The sequence below is a fragment of the Atheta coriaria genome, unplaced genomic scaffold (assembly GCF_025399875.1).
Source record: "Atheta coriaria isolate IRGN ID8LTWV9N9 unplaced genomic scaffold, Caltech_Dcor_3.1 hic_scaffold_9_pilon, whole genome shotgun sequence".
Classification (NCBI taxonomy): Eukaryota; Metazoa; Arthropoda; class Insecta; order Coleoptera; family Staphylinidae; genus Dalotia; species Dalotia coriaria.
In genome coordinates, this window is record NW_027045451.1 from 11,346,163 (window position 1) to 11,367,054 (window position 20,892).

The 20,892-nt window shown below is 39.4% G+C and overlaps 1 protein-coding gene across 1 annotated transcript; it reads left to right on the forward strand.

Moving 5' to 3' along the window:
- Positions 1 to 249: 249 nt before the first annotated feature.
- On the forward strand, positions 250 to 17,534 carry ssp3 (short spindle 3). The gene is given in 14 exon segments (XM_065311446.1): positions 250 to 670; positions 732 to 916; positions 974 to 3,303; positions 3,359 to 3,420; positions 3,423 to 3,602; positions 3,605 to 4,364; positions 4,427 to 4,470; positions 4,473 to 4,555; positions 5,756 to 5,883; positions 13,344 to 13,509; positions 13,581 to 13,772; positions 14,923 to 15,132; positions 16,715 to 16,885; positions 16,959 to 17,534. Coding segments are annotated over 14 exon segments (4,671 nt in total). The 5' UTR covers positions 250 to 582; the 3' UTR covers positions 17,031 to 17,534.
- Positions 17,535 to 20,892: the final 3,358 nt, after the last annotated feature.

Consider the following 20,892-nt stretch of genomic DNA (forward strand, 5'->3'; position numbering starts at 1 on the left):
AATATTTTAATTACAAATATGTGTTAATAACTTAAGATAACACGTTGGATAACACCAAAATAATTGTTTAGAAAACATATCAAATAATTATTGTTTTTACATGAATACTCAGTTGCCTAACTCCAGACAGATACAAATCAGTTTTCAAATCTCTTGTTTTTGTAAACAAACTGTCATTAAACGTCTCAAATCAATCCAAAACTTGTACTACAAATAATTAACAACTTGTACGGATTAATTATTAGAGAGAAAACTGACATTACAATAATTTATTGTTTGTTTCACTCAGTTCAACTCTTTCCACTTAAATTGAGCGCGGTTTCGCATCTTTTTTTAACATTCACTTTATACGCCTGAGTCGATGAATCAGCTGGTAGGCATGTGCAAGCGCGTCCTTCCGTGACCGACTGTTGTGCACTTTTACGAAGATAATCAACAAAGACAGCAAAAACCACTCGAATCAAAGACACGTTCGCTATCAATTTCGATTATTCTCAGTATTCCGCATCGTTTTCGCTCATTTGCAACGATTTCGTGCGCATTCTTTTGTGTTAGAGCACATGCTTCAAGAGCACCCGCACCATGGACGACGTTCGTTCGCTGGTTCAAGAAGAAGGAAGAGAGGCACGAAATCTGCTTGCTTTCAGCATTGCAGTCGACGATAAATTAAGTAAAATCATCTTTTATTACAAACCTAACACTAACCAAACTAATAAAATGTATTTTTATAGATAAAGTTGCTCGAAAACCACCTTGTACACCAAGAATCATTGAATCTCGAAGATCTTTAAAATCCACACAAGCATTCAGATCAAGATCTGGTACAAGAGTAAGATCAGCATCAACTGGAAGAGACAAAAAGTCGGAATTACGCGCGCGGTATTGGGCCCTTTTATTCGGCAATTTACAACGTTCAGTAAGTAAAACAAACAAAATTTCACATTAAACATATTAAAATATTGATAATTTAAAGATTGGAGAGATATACAACACTGTGGAGACTCATGAGAGTGTCACCGAGTGTCAGGAAGTAACATTAGTCCTGGAAAACTATCTGCGAGACTTCAATGCACTTACTGAATGGTTCAGATTGAAATGGGACTATGAAAACACTCCTGGCCCTCAACGCCCCACATCCCTCGCGTGGGAGATCTGCAAAAGTAATCTCAACAACAAGACACCATCCGGAAAGTCAAGCCCCAACTGCACAGGCAGTGGTAGATCAAGCCCCAACACAGGTAAAATAAGCCCACGTATTTTGACGCAAAAATTACGCAGTACCACGTCTGCCCCAACAAGTCCTTTACCACTTGAAACTCCGATATTTGAAGACAAGATCTTGGATATTAATAAGTCAGATATACAGTTTTTGAATGAATCTTACTTACAAACTGAGAAACGCGATCAACCAGTTGCAGAAGCCGTTAAAATTGAAATAATTAAACCTCCGCCAAACATAATAGATTCTCCTAGTGAGGATCAAAGAACTTATGATATTATGCGCAAGACAGGCGTGCCTAGTGCTGAAAAAAGCACTAGCACCGAAGATGACTTCCCAAGGTTACCATTAAAAAAGCCTGTGACTGTAAAAATCAGTCAGGAATCACAGACGGAAGATACAGAGAAGAAACCGTCGCCTACAAAGATAAAAATTGAACCGAAAGTTACCAAACCAGCATCGCGACCGGCATATTCCGTTGCTTTAGCTAAAAGTTCATCGGCGAAAGCAGTTCTTGCCGCTAAAACCAAACCGGCGGTTTTACCAGCTGGTAAACCTCCTTTGAACACAGGTAATGGTCAGATTTCGAATAGATCTACGTTCGGGTCGAGAAATCCCATCCCTCCGAGGAGTACGCTAGCTAGAAGCAAAACAGTAGGTGATATGAAGAGTTCCAATCTGGTTGGAAGGCTTAAAGTTGAACCTAGACCACGTGTGATTGCTTCTGCCTCAGCAAATAAGGTTTCTGTGAATAAAACTGTTACCAATGTACGAAATCGTCTCTCCGTACCGAATACCAACCTAAAATCTAAAGATTATGGCAGTTCTGTTGAGACTTTAGTCAATCACAAGAACTATTCAGTTGAGAATATTGACATGACGAATTCCAGCAATAGTATTGCTAGTTCAGTGGAAACATTGAACAATGAAAACGTTAAGAATACTGCGGATGGTTGGTTTACGGTGAAATGTCGGTCTAGATTCAAAAATAATGGCAAAACGCGAAAATCTGACACAGCGCTTTCTTGGGCGACAAGGTTTCATCAAGTGAGTGCAACTGCAAGTTTACCAGCTCTTGCACTGCTCCCAGAAAACTCTGAAAAGGCTACAATTGATAAAACAGCTAAAGATAATCTCAACACGTTGAAATCTCTTAATACTTCGAATAATATGAAATCAAACGATAAAATCGAAAACAAAATTGAATCAAGGAATAAATTATACCTCAGAAGGTCACATACAACACTTTCCAGTATGGTTTATTCAAAAAATTCAGTCCAGGAAAAGAATAAAACCAATTTAAGCATTAAAAAGTCGAATGACAGGGAAAAGTACGAAGAACGCCGGAAAAAAGACCTAGATTCTGAGACAGACGATGAATCGAAGAATAAAGATACTCAGGAGGATATCGCCAGTGAGGAGGAGCATCGCCAGAAAGCTAAACAACTCACCGAAGAAGAGGAACGTCTGAATATAGAAATCGCAAAGTTACAGGGGTTGGAAATCGATGTGGATACAGAAACTGACGGGACTGAAACAGATGGAGAGTTGCAATGTGATAACGAGGATAGTGAATATCCTGTGTTGAATGTAAATCTGAATCTGAATTCGCATCAGAATGAAGATAGTGAGCTATCTTTGGAGGCTAGATATGAACCGATGTTAGCTGGGATGAGTTGGGGAGAAAGAGTTGATACTCTTGCAGCTTTAGAGGCTTTAGTCGCGCGGCATCCTGGTAGGGCTTTGGAGTTACATCAAAAGTTGTCGAATCCCTCGAGAAGATGCACGTTGTCTGAAACGTTGAAGAAATATCAAGCGAAACAGGCAAAGGCGCAACAACGCAGACAAGTTCTACAGCATGATAAAGCTGTGAAGTTGCAAGCGTTGTTAGCTAGGGTTGAAGATGTCAAAGCTGCGAAGTTGCAGTTGATTGAAGACAAGCGGAAACGCATGGAGATGAAGTTACAACGCGCTGCGCAGAATCGCAAGAAGCATTTGAAAGGAATTGTGAGGAAAGCGCATGATGAGGAGAATAAACTCAAAGAAATTGCGTTTATTAATGAGATTGAAGCACAAAATAAACGGTAATTGTTTTCACTTTAAAATTTTATCATAAAACAAATTTTTTGTTATTTTCAGACATGATTTTCTGCAATTATGTCGTGAACAACGTGATCGCGTTCAAATCATCCAAGATGATCGTAAAAACGTCAGGAAGAGAAAGCAGCTAAGGAAGCAGCTGTAGAAGAACGTCGAAAAGCTTTAGAACGTGAAAGACTCGAGCGTTTAGACCGTCTTCAAGATGAAAGACGTTTGAGAGACGAGCGTATCGGACAACAACAGCAACAACGCGAGCGTGAACGCCAAGAATTAGCCAGAGAAAAGCACGGGATCGTGAAGAACGAAAATCTGCACTGCTTGCACAAACATTAGCTACCAAAGAAGAGCTTAGTAAGAAAATATTACAAAAACAAGAAGAATCTGCACGGAGACATGAAGAAAACATGGAGCAAATTCGTCAGAAAGCGCTGGAACTTTCCATACATCGTTGTCATACTGATGATAATCAAGCGCCGAATATTACTCCGTATCCCACGCAGAAGTTCTGTACTTTATGCAATGTACTTATCACTTCCGAAGTGTATCTAGTCAGTCATATTCGTGGTAGATTACATCAGGAAACTGTTAAACAAACACTTGGTAATCAACAACTTGCCGGAGATGAATTGGAAAGTTATAATCTGCGTCAGATTGTCGATGCGCCTGCAGGTAAAGAAGATCCGAAAACTGTAGCGGCTAAAGAACGTGGAAAAACTTATAAGAAACGCAGTAAGAAGATTCGTCAGCGTATGGCTTTCAAAGCAGCTGAGTTTGAGAGTTCTCTTAAGAAGAGCGGTGCTGATAGCGCTAATAAGCGTAATCTTAATAAGAATATTAATACAATTAGTAGTATTACTAATCAACCTATGCAAGGATGGTCTGCAGCAACCAGTAGTCAACTGGATAAGCTTTTGAATGAGTTGTCGCGGATTTTGACCAAAGGGAGCGATAATGACGTGATGGTGTTTCAAAACGTGGGTGGCTTTACGATTCTGGCCAAGTTGTTGAGTCTTGGTTTTGAGACAAATTCACCAATTGCACAAAAGTAAGAGTTATGAGTGATTAAGTTGACATTTGGGTGTTTAATGTGTTTTTATTTGTTTATAGGACTTTAATTATTGCTTGCAATGTTTGGCAGTCTACAATGAAGGGAGGAGTAGCCAAAAAGTGGCTGAGTATGTCATTCTGTCGAATAAGATTGTGGCAGCTTTGGATTTGCTCAACGCAAAGTTACAGGTAGGTTTTTTGCTTGGTTTTTATTATTATAGAAAGTTATTCTGGTTGCATACAGTAAATGCAGGTTTAGTATTATTGGTGGTTATAGATAGTCACTGTAGATGTCTCTAGTGTGATTAACTTGTATTTTTTATTCTGAATTTGTTTACCGATGAAGATTTATATTTTTTTTGCGTTACTCTACACGATTTTACATATTATATTCGACGCCTCTTCATCAATCATACACGCAATACACATTTTTAACATTGAAATCAAATTTTCGCATCGCTTTGAAAGAAACACTCCTGCTTTTGTGCCATTATGTATTTTCCTCCTAATGGCACGAGGCGGAGAGGAAAAAGGCAGCGGCGGCGGCAAAGGGTGTGCCCGCTAGGGTTGGCGCGCGTGTTTTGAGGTTTTCATGGAAGTTCCGCGCGTAAGCGAAAGGGGCCATTACGGCGCGTATCCAGTTTCCTCTCTCGCCGCAGGTTTTCTCGGGGCAGGCAGGAGGTGGCGGGGCGGCGAGGGGGAATTGCATTAGTGTCCTGCTTTTAGTCGCGGTGAGTGACAAATGCTTCTTCTTTATGTGTAAAATGAATGAATGTCGGCTCTCCATATGACGGCGCAGATGACGACGCCGACGGTGATCCATGCAAAGTATTCGCGGCGAAAATATCTCGAAATTTATCAGCAGATGAAGGATGGCGCAGCGGCGGTTATATTCTTGCGCCAGCTGCCATTGTTTGCATTTTTTACTCGTTTCGGAAAAAAAACTGGTTTTCGGGGATTTCCTGCTGGAATTTCGGCCAAATTTGTGTGCATTTTATTCAATCACTTGGAAGGCCGAATTCATGATGAATATTCATTCCAATGAAACGGATTATGTAGGCGAATGCAGATTGTGCAGCGATTTGCACAAAATCCATTTATCAACAGACGAAACATTTGATTTCAATCGGTTTTATATGTTTCTTGCACGCTACATTAATCATTTGGTCCGAATGTAAATCTCCGCGATGCAATATTTTTAGTTTTCGGATTGGTTAGATTGGAATTTGAATTATCATCAAATTTTATGTTAGGAGGCGCAGCGGATCAATATAGAAGGATATTCGCGGAGTTTACTTGTGCGCTGCCGCCATATTTGAAGCCCTCTGCGGTCGAAGTGGCGGCGGCTTCGGTCGGAAAGAAACTGTATACGTTTATTTGCATTCGCAGGATATAGGCGATTCGGTGGATTCGCCGCCCTCGGATCCCCTATGTACGGCGCTGATGCAGCTGCTAACGATGATCCTGCGCAACGCGCCCGACGATATCGCCGCCAACCGTATGCAGGATTTCGTTAGGTAAGTGATTTTATTATTTACTTTGCGCCACAAAGAATGGAATTCGCAGAAAGCCTATAAACTGCTTTTAGACGTTTGCCTACTTTCGGGCTATAATAATCCTTTTATAGTTTATTTTGCGCAAAAAGGGGGAAGAAATGATTTTTGCGGGGCGTAGAAATAGATATTTGGATGTTTTTAAGTAAAAATTGGCCAGAAAATAGGGTAAAATAGAGGTTATATTTTCGTTTCGTTGAATATTTTCGCGAAATTTGTACAATTCGGTTGGTTTTTATACTTTTTATTAATTTCTGCTGTGAAACGACAACAAATATTTTCATTTCTAGCAATTATGATCTGGAATATATTTAATTCTGGTAGTAAAACTTGTTAAAAGTTTTTTTACCTATGAGAAAGTAATGAAATAGTCAACTTTGCATCATTTCTTCAAGTGTTGCCGTAGATTTTGTACAAAAAGAGAAATTTACAAGGGAAAACAATATTTGTTTCGTGTTTTGTGCAAATAAATGAATTTGAAAGCGAAACTTCATAGAAAATGTATGAAATTACAAGAAGTAACTGTGAATATAGACAAATGCTCAATCCCAGGTGTAACGTGATAAAATGTTATAAGGTAAACTACTTACATTTTGTATTTTTGACAACTCAATTGAACTTCTTATTTAAATTTGGTCCAATTTAATATATTTCGACTTGTTTCCTAAAAATTTATGTCACGAAATAACACAAAAACTGTTTTCAATGAAATTTAACATATTTTTAAATATTCCATGACAGTTTTTTTTTAAATCAGTCATAATGCTTAGAAACCTATGTACCAGTTTCAATATAAGTTTATTCGTAGCATACGAGTAAGCATAACACGCATAATGAAACGAGCGAATTGAATTGAATATGCATTGGAATAAGCTATGACGGAATGGGGGATGGAGGAGCGTTTGAATAATTCAAAGGGGCGCATCCAGGGCCCCTGTTAGGACTCGCTGCTCACTTGCCAGCGACAGCACACCTCATGGGCATGGGGTGCTTTTAAACATATGTATATCATGACATAAGGTCATGTTGCTGTTTTTATTCCGGGCGTTTTTAACTTCGTTTCGACTGCTTTTTTATTTTTAAAAATTTCAAATTACATTACTTCATACTTTCAGTACTAAATCATACTTAATCACAAAAAATAAGTAAAATTTTCTTTATAAATTAATATCTAAGTTTAGCGAAATAAAATGCAAAGGGGGTTACACTACACTTGTCGCTCACTCCTTGTGTTTGGGTAACTGCTATACGATTTCGAATTGACATCTGCAAACAATGATAATCCCTGATTATTTTACGTTGATAGCCCACAGCTCGGCATGATGTTTCAATCAGGAACTAGTTTATAATTCATTTTCATGCTGTTGCTGCTGCTCTTTTCCTCCTCCTTCTCCGCCGCCCTAAAACTTGATTATTTGCGCAACCCTCGATGAACATGCATGATTGCTCGATTCATCGCGCGACATAAAAACCTTCTCGCCGGCTACCAGCTTGGACTTTGTGTCGCGATATTTGTTTACGATTTACGTGTGAACTATTCCGACGCGGCGTTCGAAGCCCTCTTCAACCATCGAACATCTTGTACGTGCGCACTTAAGACTCGGCTCGAGTGTGCGTCTTCTGAGAAACTGAAACGCCGTGGAGCAGAGCGCGAGATTGCCGTAATCGGTTGTTCACCTTTTTAAAGTGTCTCTCCAGAGCAACAGCAGCAGCAGCACAGCCGCCATTCGTGCAGCCGAACGAAACGCTACTTCAATACGCCTTTCTTCTTAAACAAGCACTGAAATAAAGAATAAAATATTCTTGTGTCTCCCGAATCAAATTCTATATTATGTCACTATCGACTAAAATCGACTGACTGTCAGTCGGTTACAGTATACTACAATTAAGCGATTAATAATAATTGCGCCTGGCATTAAGTAAATATTTGCGCTCTGGCCGTGACAAGTGAACGAATTAACATATCAAGTGGACGGCGGAGTGAAGGCGACGGGGAAGGCACGATACTCTGCGCGACGCTGCCGATAGATTAAAGAATAATAAAGAAGCATTGTGTTGACAGGAATTGACGCGAATTATGCCGTGTATGCATGAGGAAGCTCGGAATTGAATGCGCGTCAATGCGTGCACGCGCGTTTTATTCCGAGGGTCCGAAATTGTAATGACAAGTGTCACAACCACTGTGTGTGACGCCGCATTGAAATACGAGTAATATCAGCAAGGAGTAATCTAACGTGTAATTTTTTTCGACGTTCGACGCTCGGAAATGGGAAATTATTGCTTTTTCTGTTGGATTAATTCAATCAATCTTTTTCTCATTACTGGGCATTTTATTGCGTTCATCGAAGAACAAAAAATAACCAAATATTAGGATATAAGTAAATATTCACGGTTATTTTTTGCAATTTCATATTTTTTAGGAAATTTCGTATATTTTGAAGAATTTAAATGAATTTTGACTAGAAAATGCATAAAATACGAAGAAAAATATTGTTTTCTTTAGTAAATTTCACTTTTTATACAAAATCTACTGCAACTTTTGAAGAAATGATGCAAATTTGACTTTTTCATTAATTTCTCGTAGATAAAAAAACGTTAAAACTATTTTATGTGCAATAAACGACATAGTCCTGTCAAAAAACAATATTTTTCCAAAAAGAACTAAATTTTGCTTTGATAATCTTGAATTGATAGCCAAATAATCCCTTTGATTAATATTTAATTGACTCATATCAATATGCCACGATGGCATGTTGTCTGCACTGGTATCATCCCTCCAGCCCTCCAGTCTTTGACGATGCGATGCCCCGACTGCGATATGGGCTGTTTGGTGGGTTTTATTCCTTGCGGTCCTTGGAGACTAGCTGCTATCTGCGCACATTTAAAACTCATACATCACATGTGAAGCCGGTGCGTGCACCTTTCGAGTGGCGGGTTCCGGGCCCCGCAAACGCAAACACGACGCGCAGAGACAATCTGGCGCGCCAGATGTGCATCTGATGGACAGATAAGGGCGTGCGGTGGCTCGCGCCGTGCGCCCTTGTCCTTGCACGCCGCGTCACGGCTCATCCGACACGGCTAGTTACCGCCGCATTATTATTATTACCACCACCACATCTATATCTACATCTCGTGTCATTATCATCTGGGCATGTTACACTATTTATTACTGGACATGGAGTGGATTAATGTTTTGTTGGGTTTGGATTGGTGGAGAAAAGAAAAATAAGTAATTTTATTGAAAACAGACGCATCTATATTATAAAAATGAATCGGAAAATATGTTGGTAAGCGCATAACTCAATAACGCTTAGACCAATTTGGCCAATTCTTTTTTAAATGTTTGTTAAAGTCCAAGGATGGTTTTTACAGCGAGAAAAATTCGAATTAAAATTTCTTCGTTTCTCTCGCCTCAAATTGAAAAATAAAAATTGCTCCAAATGTTTTTTATAGGCATGAACCATACCTAATCAAATCTGCGCAATTTTCTTACACCATAAAAAAAATCGAAGGCGTTACATTAAGTAATACAATAATCCGTAGTCCATAATCGGTTCGAGCTCGACCCCTCTCGCAGTCCATTTAAATTTGATATATTCGTTTTAAAGTAACCCATATGTTAGCATAACAGCGCGCAACCCTTGCATACATTTGAGGGGTCCTGCATAATTATATTCAATAAACCCCGCTGCATATTCACGTCACGTACCATTATGAGAACTCTATTTGTCGCATTAGCACAGCACCACGCACAGGTTTCCTTATTCCTCGCTCCGCATTCGGAAAGCGCTATTTTTGCGTATCAAAAATGAAAATTTAAATATAATTATAGCGCGAATGCATGAAACATGCGCCGTGCAAGCAAACACATGATAATATTTGCTCAAATCTACATAGATTATAAATTATATTCCCTTCGGTGCACTACTTGCAGCATTTCCATGCGGCCGGCGCACGTATGAAAGCCATAAACGCTCCGAGTGCTGAATTCGCATTTTCAAACATCCAGCATCCGCGGAGAGTAGGTACGCGGACGTGAGCAGAGCGCACAGCGCAGAGTGAACTGCGAATGGCGAAGTTCAAGTGCTTTCCTCATTTCGCATGCATACTGAAAACGCGCGCGCACAAAAAAACGCATAAAACGATCAAATTATGGAAAGTACATTCTCTTAGCTAGCTCTGGGTAGTGATTTTCATTTATTTCATACCATATCTACGTTCTGATATGAATATTTTCATATCATAACCAAAAGTCATGAAGAAAATCATCAATAAATAACGTCTTAAAGTTTTTATTAATTTTTTGTTCCTACTTTATCGATATTAATAGAAAATAATATTTTTACTATAAAATAGCACAAAAAGCTTTCTACACCATATTTTTGATTGTTTTAGTCGAATATTCAGTCTATATCTTTAATAAGTTTATACGTTCCCCCTGAAATTAGAAATTTCTACTTTTGGCACAATCTAATTAACAAAACACTCGAGTTTTGGGCTCGGAGTTTGTGATTGGCGAAAAGGTGTACACACCTAAGTGCTGCTCATCAGAAGCACGATGGTTGGCAAACAATGGAAATCTAGTTGGCAAGTCTTTACGAGGACTTTACAAGCAACAAGCGCGCACCTTCGGCTCGCGTGCGCCTTCTCACCTCTCTCCTCCAACCAACGAAGAACCAGTTGGTTGGTTGGCCCGAAAAGTATGTGCCCGCGCGGCGCGTTCGTTTCTCGCTTCCATGTTTCCATGTTCGTGTTTCGTGTATGCACAACGAGATTACAAGTCTTGATTTTATAATGAAGTTTGCCTCACTTCGCTCCAGGTTTCGAGGTTGGCTCCGCGGCGCGCCCGCCTCTCGCCACGGCTACGGCTAATGTTTTTGTTTATCTTTGCCGCTTCGCACTTATTTGTATCTTAGTTATATTCGGCTCGGTTACTTACCGCCGCCGCCGTTTCCATTAGAGTGGGTGTAACCCGGAGTTTTGCGCGCGGCGCAAGGTAAACTAGCCGAATTGATATTAAAACCGTTTTTGGCCCTCGCTGCGCGCCTGTTTATATATAATTATCATTTTAAATTAAAATCGACGCATTAAAATTAATTTCGCTGTTTGACATGAAATCTATATACACATCCAGAGGAAATTCACATCAACCCGATCCTTGGATGTTTATGTAGCGGTGGTAATCGTACACCGTAAGACCTTGTCGTTTGACGGACGATGATTATTTAGTTAACCTATATTGTGATGCACAAACATCAAGTTTTTGTCTGTTTTGGCGGGGCTTTGATGCCGAAAAGGCAACCGGAATGCATCATGCGTGCGTGTCTATGTGTATATACGCAGTTTCCGAAGGGATGACTTTCCCGGCGTGCACTTGTGAAATAGGATACTTTGGTACAGCGGGGTTGAGCATGCCTTGTTGTGAGCAGCGAGGAGCGGACACCGTAAACACACGAATATTACACGTACAGAGAGCAAACGCGCACTGCAATCATATACTGAATGTTATTTAATATTAACATAACACCAGTGAAATGTTACATCAACAAACGTGGGGTATTGAAATTGAAAACGCATGCCAGATGCGGATTATTTAAAATGTTTAATTTTATGATGATAAAAATTAAACAACCTGTATATAGTGGAGAGAAAATGTTTGCACAGATTGTTGTTTGTGTGGGCCGAGGCACGTTTGTCGAGCACTCGACATGTCGACCGGATGGCAAAGGTAAAGGTGTACAACTGCTTTTCGGAATGGTCAAAGTTTATAAGCTCATTTTTTTCCCAGAATTTTGGAAAAAATGTTTTAATTTATTTTTCTACTTTTTCCACTGTTTCGAGACACAAAAAGTAATAATTTTATCATGGGCGGCTGGAATCGTGACTAAAGTACTTTAGTCACTGGGTGGAGCTTCCGTATGTGCGCGCATTTACCCATGGTCGAAGTTTTAAAATATAAAGTTCAAATACAAAAACTAAACGTGGAAATAAAGTGGAAGTAGAAAAAGCGTAAGCATCACATCGCTAAATGTTGTTAAAGTGTCATTTATCGCACTTGTTACTTAATAGATAACTATTTAACTCTAAATTCGACTGTTTATTCTAATAAATCATGTGAGGATATGATGATGTGGTGATTTATGTTTACATCCGAAAAATATTGTTTGTAATTGTGCACATTAGTGGCCCCTGCGTCGATGGCAAAAGATTCGTTAGCTAATCAAATAGCGTCAGCTATAATAATCGCCGATACTCTAATATCAATTAATTCACGCATCGCGAGGCAGCGCAAACACGTCGAGAGCGCTTTCCGGCCTCGTCGCGAATTTCTGCAATATATTTGCCTGCTGCGCGCGGGGTGGTGCAGCAATCCAACCTGGTGGTGCACGTTTGCGTGCGTTAAGAAGCGCATTGGCTTCCGTCGAATCCGACGCGCGTCAGTGCCCTTTCTAGTTGGCGTCGTGTTTGCACAGAGGGTCCTCTCCCGCACTCTAAAACTTCACTCTAGCCACCCCCAAAAAACGACATGTTGCGAAAATCCACTGTGAAGTCCGTCAGATGCAAGCGCCCAGTGTTTATTCTCCTGCAGTTGTATACTATGGGACATGACATCTGTGATTGTCCTTGGATACTTCTTACATGATATTCATCAACACGTTTCTCGCGAATTTTTCGATTGTGGTCTTTGCGTTTGGCGAGTTAGGCAATCGGCTAATGGGCCCCAACTGCGATGTGCGTTATGAATTCGATTAGAACGCCGGCGGACGCAGCGCCGCGCCCATTCATCACAATTACCGCCGACGCCGACGCCTGTTTTCGCCGCACATGCACATTAATATAAACGACCACTACAACTCAAACGGTTGTACCGGGAGTCACTTGAATCATTCCGCCGCAATCCGAATGAATGTGTGTGCAAGCAACGTGCGTTTTCGGATCGAAAACTTTTCCCAAACCACTTAACATTGCCAGGCGCGCCAAGACCACGAGTAACTGCTTGATAAAAATATGATTTACGATTTTTGGGAGGCCCGAAAAAAAACTTCCGATACTTGAGAAACCTTTGGCTAAAGTGTAGATATGTAACAGCAGCAGCAAAAAATTGAGCTGTTTTCAAGCTGTATCTTCCTCACCACTTCACCCGGGGTCTCCATAATCACCCATAGCTAGTTAGCTCCACATGACACCCCCTGTCGCGATTATCCCCGGCATGTGCGGCCGCTCGCACACACCTCTTCTTTATCTGATTAGCTTAGCACCATCCCGGGGCGCTTGGTAAACACGCCGCGTAGATGTACTCGAGTGCGCACATAATGCGCGCGGAATTAAGATTAATATTTCCCAAATGATTGCGATTGCCACCACACACTTTTTTTTCGGCTCTCAGTTTATTACATTTGAGACCATGTTTTTGTTTCTTGCAGCTTCGCCGTGTGTTTGGGCGTCGTGGAACAGCTCTCCAAGTGTTGTTTGGCGGTGCGTAGCGCCGTACATGACATTCCTGCTGCCTGTGCGTTCCTGTTGGCTGCCTTGGAGTTTCTGGCAGCTTTGGCGGACCACTGTCCAGAGGAATCAGACCCTACACATTTGGTAAACACCAAAATCAAAAATTTATTTTTTCTCTAAAAAACAACAAAAATTTTGTTTTTTTAAATATTTAGGTTGGTACTTTACATTGTACTGAATTAATGGGAGCTGTGTCGATGTTGTATGGTACTCTCCTGCCGCCGGATTCCGCGCCGAGGATCGAAGGCCAATCGCCGCCGGTGATTCCGGCGTCTTGTTTGAATCTGGCGATTGCGACGTTCAAGTTTTTGCGGCGCGTCGCCGAACTGGATCTGAACAAATTTCAGGTGGGTGGTTTAGAAATTATTGTGTGCTACCGCAAAGTATGACATCAAATCAAATAATCAATAAAAGAAAGCCGAGCGGAGCGGTTGGGTTGCATTGATTAAAGTTGGGGTTGTTAGTTAACTTGGGCGTGAGAAGCGCGGCGGACAAGTCTCCTGGGTAAAGACGCGTGGCATCCAACTTACAGTTGACGTTCCCTGGAGATTGATATGTGTACTAAACAAATATCCCTTGCAAATGGTAGTAGAATAAGAATAATAATAATAATAAAAAGTTTGATTTATTAATGTTTCGCGCTGGTTTATGACAAACTCCGTATAACGGCGAAATTTGTACAAATTCTCTGATTAACGATGAAAAATATTTTTATTTCTAGCAATTATGACCTAGAATATTTTTTCAAAGACATGACAGCGATGAAGTCAAATTGGCACAGTTTCTTCAAAAGATGCAGTAGATTTTGTACAAAAAATGAAATTTACAAAAGAAAACAATATTTTTCTTCGTATTTTATACATTTTCCAGGTAAAATTCATTTAAATTCTTCAAAAAATGTGAAATTTAATAGAAAATTGAAAAAAAATACAAGAAATAACCGTGAATATTAGGTTAAATATTAAATTGATGCCTAAGCAAGTAAAATCTGAGTAAAAGTTGATTTTATTAAAGTTTTGCGCTGATTCAGACCTCTAAAAATTTCAATTTTGAATTTTTACATAAAATTCCGATCATGATTGAACCGCCAGCACCCGACTTTCACGTTCAATATTTGTGTTTAAATGTTATTTGAATTGTGCGCATTGGGCGGGTTGTGGATGATGATGATGATGCGCCCTTGTTTGCGTATCAACTTGAACCAGCGCCGACGAATCTCCAGGCAGGCAGTTACTATAATTGAATCATTTTGCGCGCTCGCGATTTGAAATTAGCTTTGTAGTTTGTGTGCGCAGTTAATTCGGTAAACTCGCCCCGGCGCACCATTATATCATATCCATCTCCCGGCTGTTGTGTGCGCGAGTGTATGAGGAGAGAGGAGTATGCTCGACAAGCCGACGATTGTTCTGTAAATAAGTCGCCGGCAATTGGATATTACGCCAACCTCAAACAAAACAGATCCGCCGCGGAAAGTTCAATTAATTTCGGTGTTTTCAGGACGCGCTCGGCGCCGAGGGCATCTCGCTGCAGTTTCGTCACATCGCCAGTCATCTGATTTGGTGTTGCACCTCGCCGACGCTGGCGATCCCGACGAACGCCAGTAAGGAGTCGATTGCGGCCGCTTCGTCCACGCAGTGTCACGATAATCTGCTGCACCAGGTCATACACGTCGCTGGGTACTTTGCCGTGGAGAATTATGAAAATCAGGTGGGTGGTTTGTTGTTTTTATTTAGTTTTTAGTGGTATTGCACAGATTTAAACATGGGATTTGATTTTTGTTGTTTTTGGTTGTGATGTTGATGCTTATTTTATTCTCGGTCGCGTGTTGCGTTTTGTCCGAGCATGCGCTCGCATTTGTCGCACGGATTTGAGGAGCGCGCACCTCGCCGTGTGTCCGCGCGCGCATTGTGGATGGTCGGTGGCGCCGTGTTATCTTAATGACGGCGCGACTCCAGGAATGCGGCCTCGTCCGAATGCGACGCTCGAATGCGATAAAAACAACGCTTCGCCGCGGCCATTTGATATATTCCAGCCGTGCGCGCATCACGGCCGCATCACTGCTTCATTCGTCGTTGGCGTGCTTGTTTTGCTGCGCGGTGTGCACTTCGACATTGTGTGTGCGGACGAATTTAAACGGAAGACGAGAGGCTAATCAACGCGAAGGCGTCGCGTCGCCTGCGATTTAGTACCTTTTTTTTCATAGGGGAAGGTTGGGATATATAGATACAGTGAAATTTGTACAACTTGGTTGGTTTTATTAATTTTCTTTGGGTAACGATGAAAAATATTTTAATTTCTTGCAATTATGAGCTAGAATATTTTTTCAAAGACATGACATCGATGGTAACATTTGAAATATTGTTGTAATTATGATCTTAACATCTCTATAAATTGCAATGCAAATTTCTATAAATTTAGCACGATTTTTCAGCTAATTTGTTGGGGTACACAAGCAGTTACTAGGAAATCATTTAAACATAAGACAAGTGAATTCAACATCGCGACGCGAAATTCATATTTAGGTTTTAGGAAATATTTTCCGACTAAAATAATTCAGTTTATAACCAGCTTACAAGTGATTACACAGATGCCAATCCACGTAAAACATCAATATTTGGTAATTTTTTGTTCATCACTTCACTATAAGTTGATACAAATTAATTTTGCAGCAATATTACGCTCAAATTAAATCTAGAAAACGAGAAAAGTTTTTAAAAATGCATTTTTGCTGCTTTCACCATTACAAATTGACAAAAAGATGTGATTTGGTAAAAAAAGTAACAAAAAAATCATTATAATGCGTATTGACCAACCTTTCATTACGAAGTAAAAACCATATTTATCTATAGACATCTTTGACATGAAATTTTTCTGTGTTTTCTCATTTTCTGCCGATTTGATGCACAATAACCCATTTCAAATGCAATATTTAATTACTTCAAGTAACAGTGTTCGCGACAAAACGATGCAATCTAATCACCTTGTCGAATCTCCGAAACAGCGCCTCGTGACTTATTAATAAACTTGGAAGTGCCGCTTGCTCACCTTCCACCGCTACGTGCGTGCCGCATGATTAATACCGCGCTGAATAAAACATTTCCATAAATATGAGAGAAAAAACTTTATGTGCCGTAATTCTGATTATCAGCACGCCGGAATCAGTACGCTCGCTCAATTTCGAAAATGAATTACACTTTCAGTACAAATTTAAGTAAATCATTATAGTCAAGTAAGTGCTACAATAAGCGTGTTAATAAGCATCTTTGTGTTTTGTTTCTGCTGCTTACAGATGTTGCTGGTGAGCGGCCAACCTCCGTCGGTATTGCAACAGTTGTATTCATTGCCGATGCCGTACTTTTCGGTTGAGGCTTTGTCTGTTATACTGTATCCGACTTTATTGGCCTGCACCATTGGCAATGCGCATACTACTGCAATATTAAAGCAAGAATTATCATACGAGGTAAAAATATTCACTTTTTTCCATTTTTAAATAATTTTATAAGAAATAAAACATTTTATGTGATTTTTAACAGATTTTGGAGGAGTTTAGACAGTCAGATGTTGGTAAGGATAATCGTCTGGTGAAACTCTTGAAACATCATTAAACGTCCCTTTGTATTCACATTGCAATAATTAATATTTCAAGATCCATAGATCTATATTTTTTATATACACTTAGATACTCAAAGTATTACTCATCTAATCACTAAATACTTAAGCCTAGTATTTATCCGGCGTTTAGCATCGACGCGCGCAAATAAATCACAAATTAATCTTGTTTTACTTAAGACTAATTAACGGCGCGACGCGCGCACGTCTACATTAACGCATCGCGGCGTTAAGATATCTCGCCGACTTGAGTGAATTATGCGCATCCGATTTGTGCAATTTACCAGCGTGCCGTCTAAGCACACAGCGCACGCGACACAAATCACACATTACACAATAAATTGATTTCGAGTGAGAATTTATTATTTACATTAACATACCAGCAATATATATTTTTTCGTCGATTTTGTGATGTATGCAGCTGAGATTTAGTTATTTAGTTATATAATAACTATGTGATTTTTGGCAATATAAATAAATTGTATGTATTCACACCAAAACTGGTATATTAAGGATCAAGTGCGCTAAGTGGCACTTTAACCACGTTTAGCGATTATTTCTACTTTTACTTTATTTCCACGTTTAAAAAATGCGCAAAGGCAAGCTTCACCCCGTGACTAAAGTACTTTAGTCATGGTTTTGGCCATCCCGTGATTAAAATACACTTTTCATGTCTCGAAACCGTGGAAATAGAAAAAGAAATTTTATTGTGTTTTGAAAAATGCACGAATTTAGTTAAACGCACGACTCACATTTGTGAGCGTCCTGAGAGATGTGGAGACAGAGGACACATTTAGTCTGGGCCCTTTCGAAATAGTAAAATAACAGAGGGTGGTTTTTCGGGGAGCAGATTAACACAAGCACTTAGCGCTAAGAGCATGGGGGATCCGCGTCCCTCGTTTTCCTTCCGCGTGTGCAGTATTGCTTTCAGCTCGCAACTGTACACACATTTTTCTCTGCCTTTCTCGACGCTTTTACTATTACATGTATGAGTACACGTATGAACATTGAGCAAAGAGGAAAATTCAGCCGACTGGAGTGAATTTATGTACTATTTTGAATTTAAATATACCAAAACAGGTTTAAAAGAGTAAAATTTAAACGAATACCATGAAAAATGATGATTGTGCGGTGATTGTGGATGAAATTGTCCGGAAATTAAATTTTTTGACAGTTTGATTTATAGAAGTGCGTTGGAATCGATTGACTATTTTCCAATTTAAGCACAAAATATGAAATTCAAAGAGGACGTGAATGACGAATGATAAAATAGAAAACGAAAAATGTCGAATAATTTTTTCCGCCGTTCGTGGAAAGGTAAATAAACGTCAAATATTTTTTAGTTTTTTTTTATTTTTTCGCCCGACGCGCTGAATATTTTGTTTGGCGTGGTGAATTTTTTGCACTTAACAGTCGGAATTACCTTTGCTTTGCAATTTTAGAAATAACAAACGCTTCGTGTGAGTTTCCATATTTGTTGGTCTATGCAATGTTGGTATTATGCTACACGCATTTGGTTTCCGCCGCAAACAAATAAACAATGCGCGAATAGGCGAATATTTCGAAATTTCAAACATTTGTTGATTTTCGACATTCTTTCGCCGACTTTCTTACTGTTATTATTTCGGGGTGAGTTATTATCACGTACCAGGAACCCTTTGTCGGCCAATTAAGCTCCGGCGGAGTTTTGCGTTGAATCATGTATGTAATATACACGCTAGTGACAATGCCCGGGGACGCATTAGTACCTGCGTTACGTCACTGCAATCGATATCTCATCGCGGTAAAAGGGTAGAAACGCCGCGATCCACGGAACGCACCGAAAGATACATTGCACAAAACACAGGCTCGGACTACGCAATTAAAAACTACTCACAGAAATTTATGTTTACGTTGAGTATTTTAATTTGAATTATTATTCTACTCAGAGCTCCATTTACAATTTCAACATGAGTTTATTACGTTTAAAGTTCCGAGAGCTTTTCGGGGTTTTTCATTAAGGGACTCACATATGCGACGAATTCGTAAATCTAATCTGCGCGTGCATGAATCTCGAGGTGAAAAGGTTGTTAAACTTGGTTATGTTTAAATTTACGTGGGTGCTAGGTATGAATGTAAAAAGATGGAGTCTAGCGCGCTAGTGCACTCCTGTGTTTGACGTCAGAATTGGGGGGCGGCAGGCAATATGTGTAATGGATAGCGGGCGGCGGTGCGAGGGTGGAGCGGGTTGGTGGAGGGTGCAAACCGCAGCGGCGCGCCGAGAGCTTTCTCTTTTCGCTTCTTCGTGTGCGTTCCTCTTTTCGCCTCATTTTGCTATCGAATGTATGGCTGTATATTATTTTTGGAAAGGTGTAGAGTACGAGTAAGAATGTAAATTTTAAAAATTCTCAATTTTGGGTTTTTTGATTATTTTTTAAAATATTGGTAGTTTTATTATTATTTTTAAATTTTTTAAGGAAAACATTGTTAAATTTTAAGGCATTTACTTATCTTTTGCTTTAGTGTTTCTTTTGGGTCACAAATTTTAAGTGAGGTAACCTAATGAAATCCTAATAAAATCCGTATTGCTTTTAAAAAGATTTCCCGGCGGGATTCTCTCGCTGAAATAAAAAATCACGAATTCTTTAAGATATCAAAAATTTATCTAAAAATTCAAAATTTTTGTTTTAAATTATTATTATTAATTTTAATGACCACATAAACAACTCAAACTCAAACTGTTTCCTTCCTGTGACATAAATTACAACCGGGATTAATGGTGAGAACTCAGGTGTTCAATAACTTTGACCACCTGCAAATATCTCTTCGGTAATGAATTGACTGCCACCCTCATGAATTCCTACCTCTAAGACCTTTAAAACAAAAATTTAAATTTTTCTTACTGTTTTAGTATTCAGTTGTAGTTAATTGTAAAGAAATAAAAGTCCACGTGGTAGTCATCGATCGGATGTGAATTTGTGAGCGGTTCCGAAAGCGTGAGAAACCTCAAGCCCCGCACTTGTTCATTAATGTACGTTACCTATACCTACTTTTAAGTTCTCGGTGTTCTTCAAGTTCCTGTGAAACACTTGTTTTCTAACTAGTGCTTTCTTGAGAGTACTTACCTAGTTGATATTCGAACGTTTTAACATTTTTAACGTTTTTCACATTTTGACGTCTTGGAACTGGAGACATGTCAGGTTGTAACTTCCGATTGTAATTGGAATTGCATGCGGGTTCGATTCTACTTTGCGTTGCACTTGTTTTTACTGGTTTTATGTGTGACTACGAGTACTTAACAGTTAAAAATTTACATTGGGAATTATGTGGAAAGGAAATAACTTGAAACAAAGTTGAAAATTACATTTTAATGTGGAAAATGTACAATAACGGCTTTGGATTTGTATTTTTTGTGTTTGACAAGAGATGGCGCTAGCGATCATGCTGATAGTGACGTAAACTGGTCAAGTGAGGTTATATGTTACGTGATTTATAATTAGAATTATAAATAAGACCAATTTTTGATTGATTCGCAGTTGATTAAGAAAATATGGAATATTGCGTCTTAATGAAGCAAAAAACAAAATAATTGACGAAGGATGATGATTTTTTATATTTAATTTAACCCATAGTCTTTTAAAAATTAATTCAAAGTCAGGGTGGTATTGTACAACTGCAATTTGCATCGCCACGTGCCGACGATTTAGTGTGCAATCATGTATCATCATCGATTACGCACTTTCTAAGCACCATTCACGTGTGAACTTTAGATAAAAATCATCACAATTTGTTGCTCTTATCTCTCACACATCACGCATCAACACTGCATCAAAACTGAATCAAAAATCACCGCCAAATTTACAATCATAACAAATTACG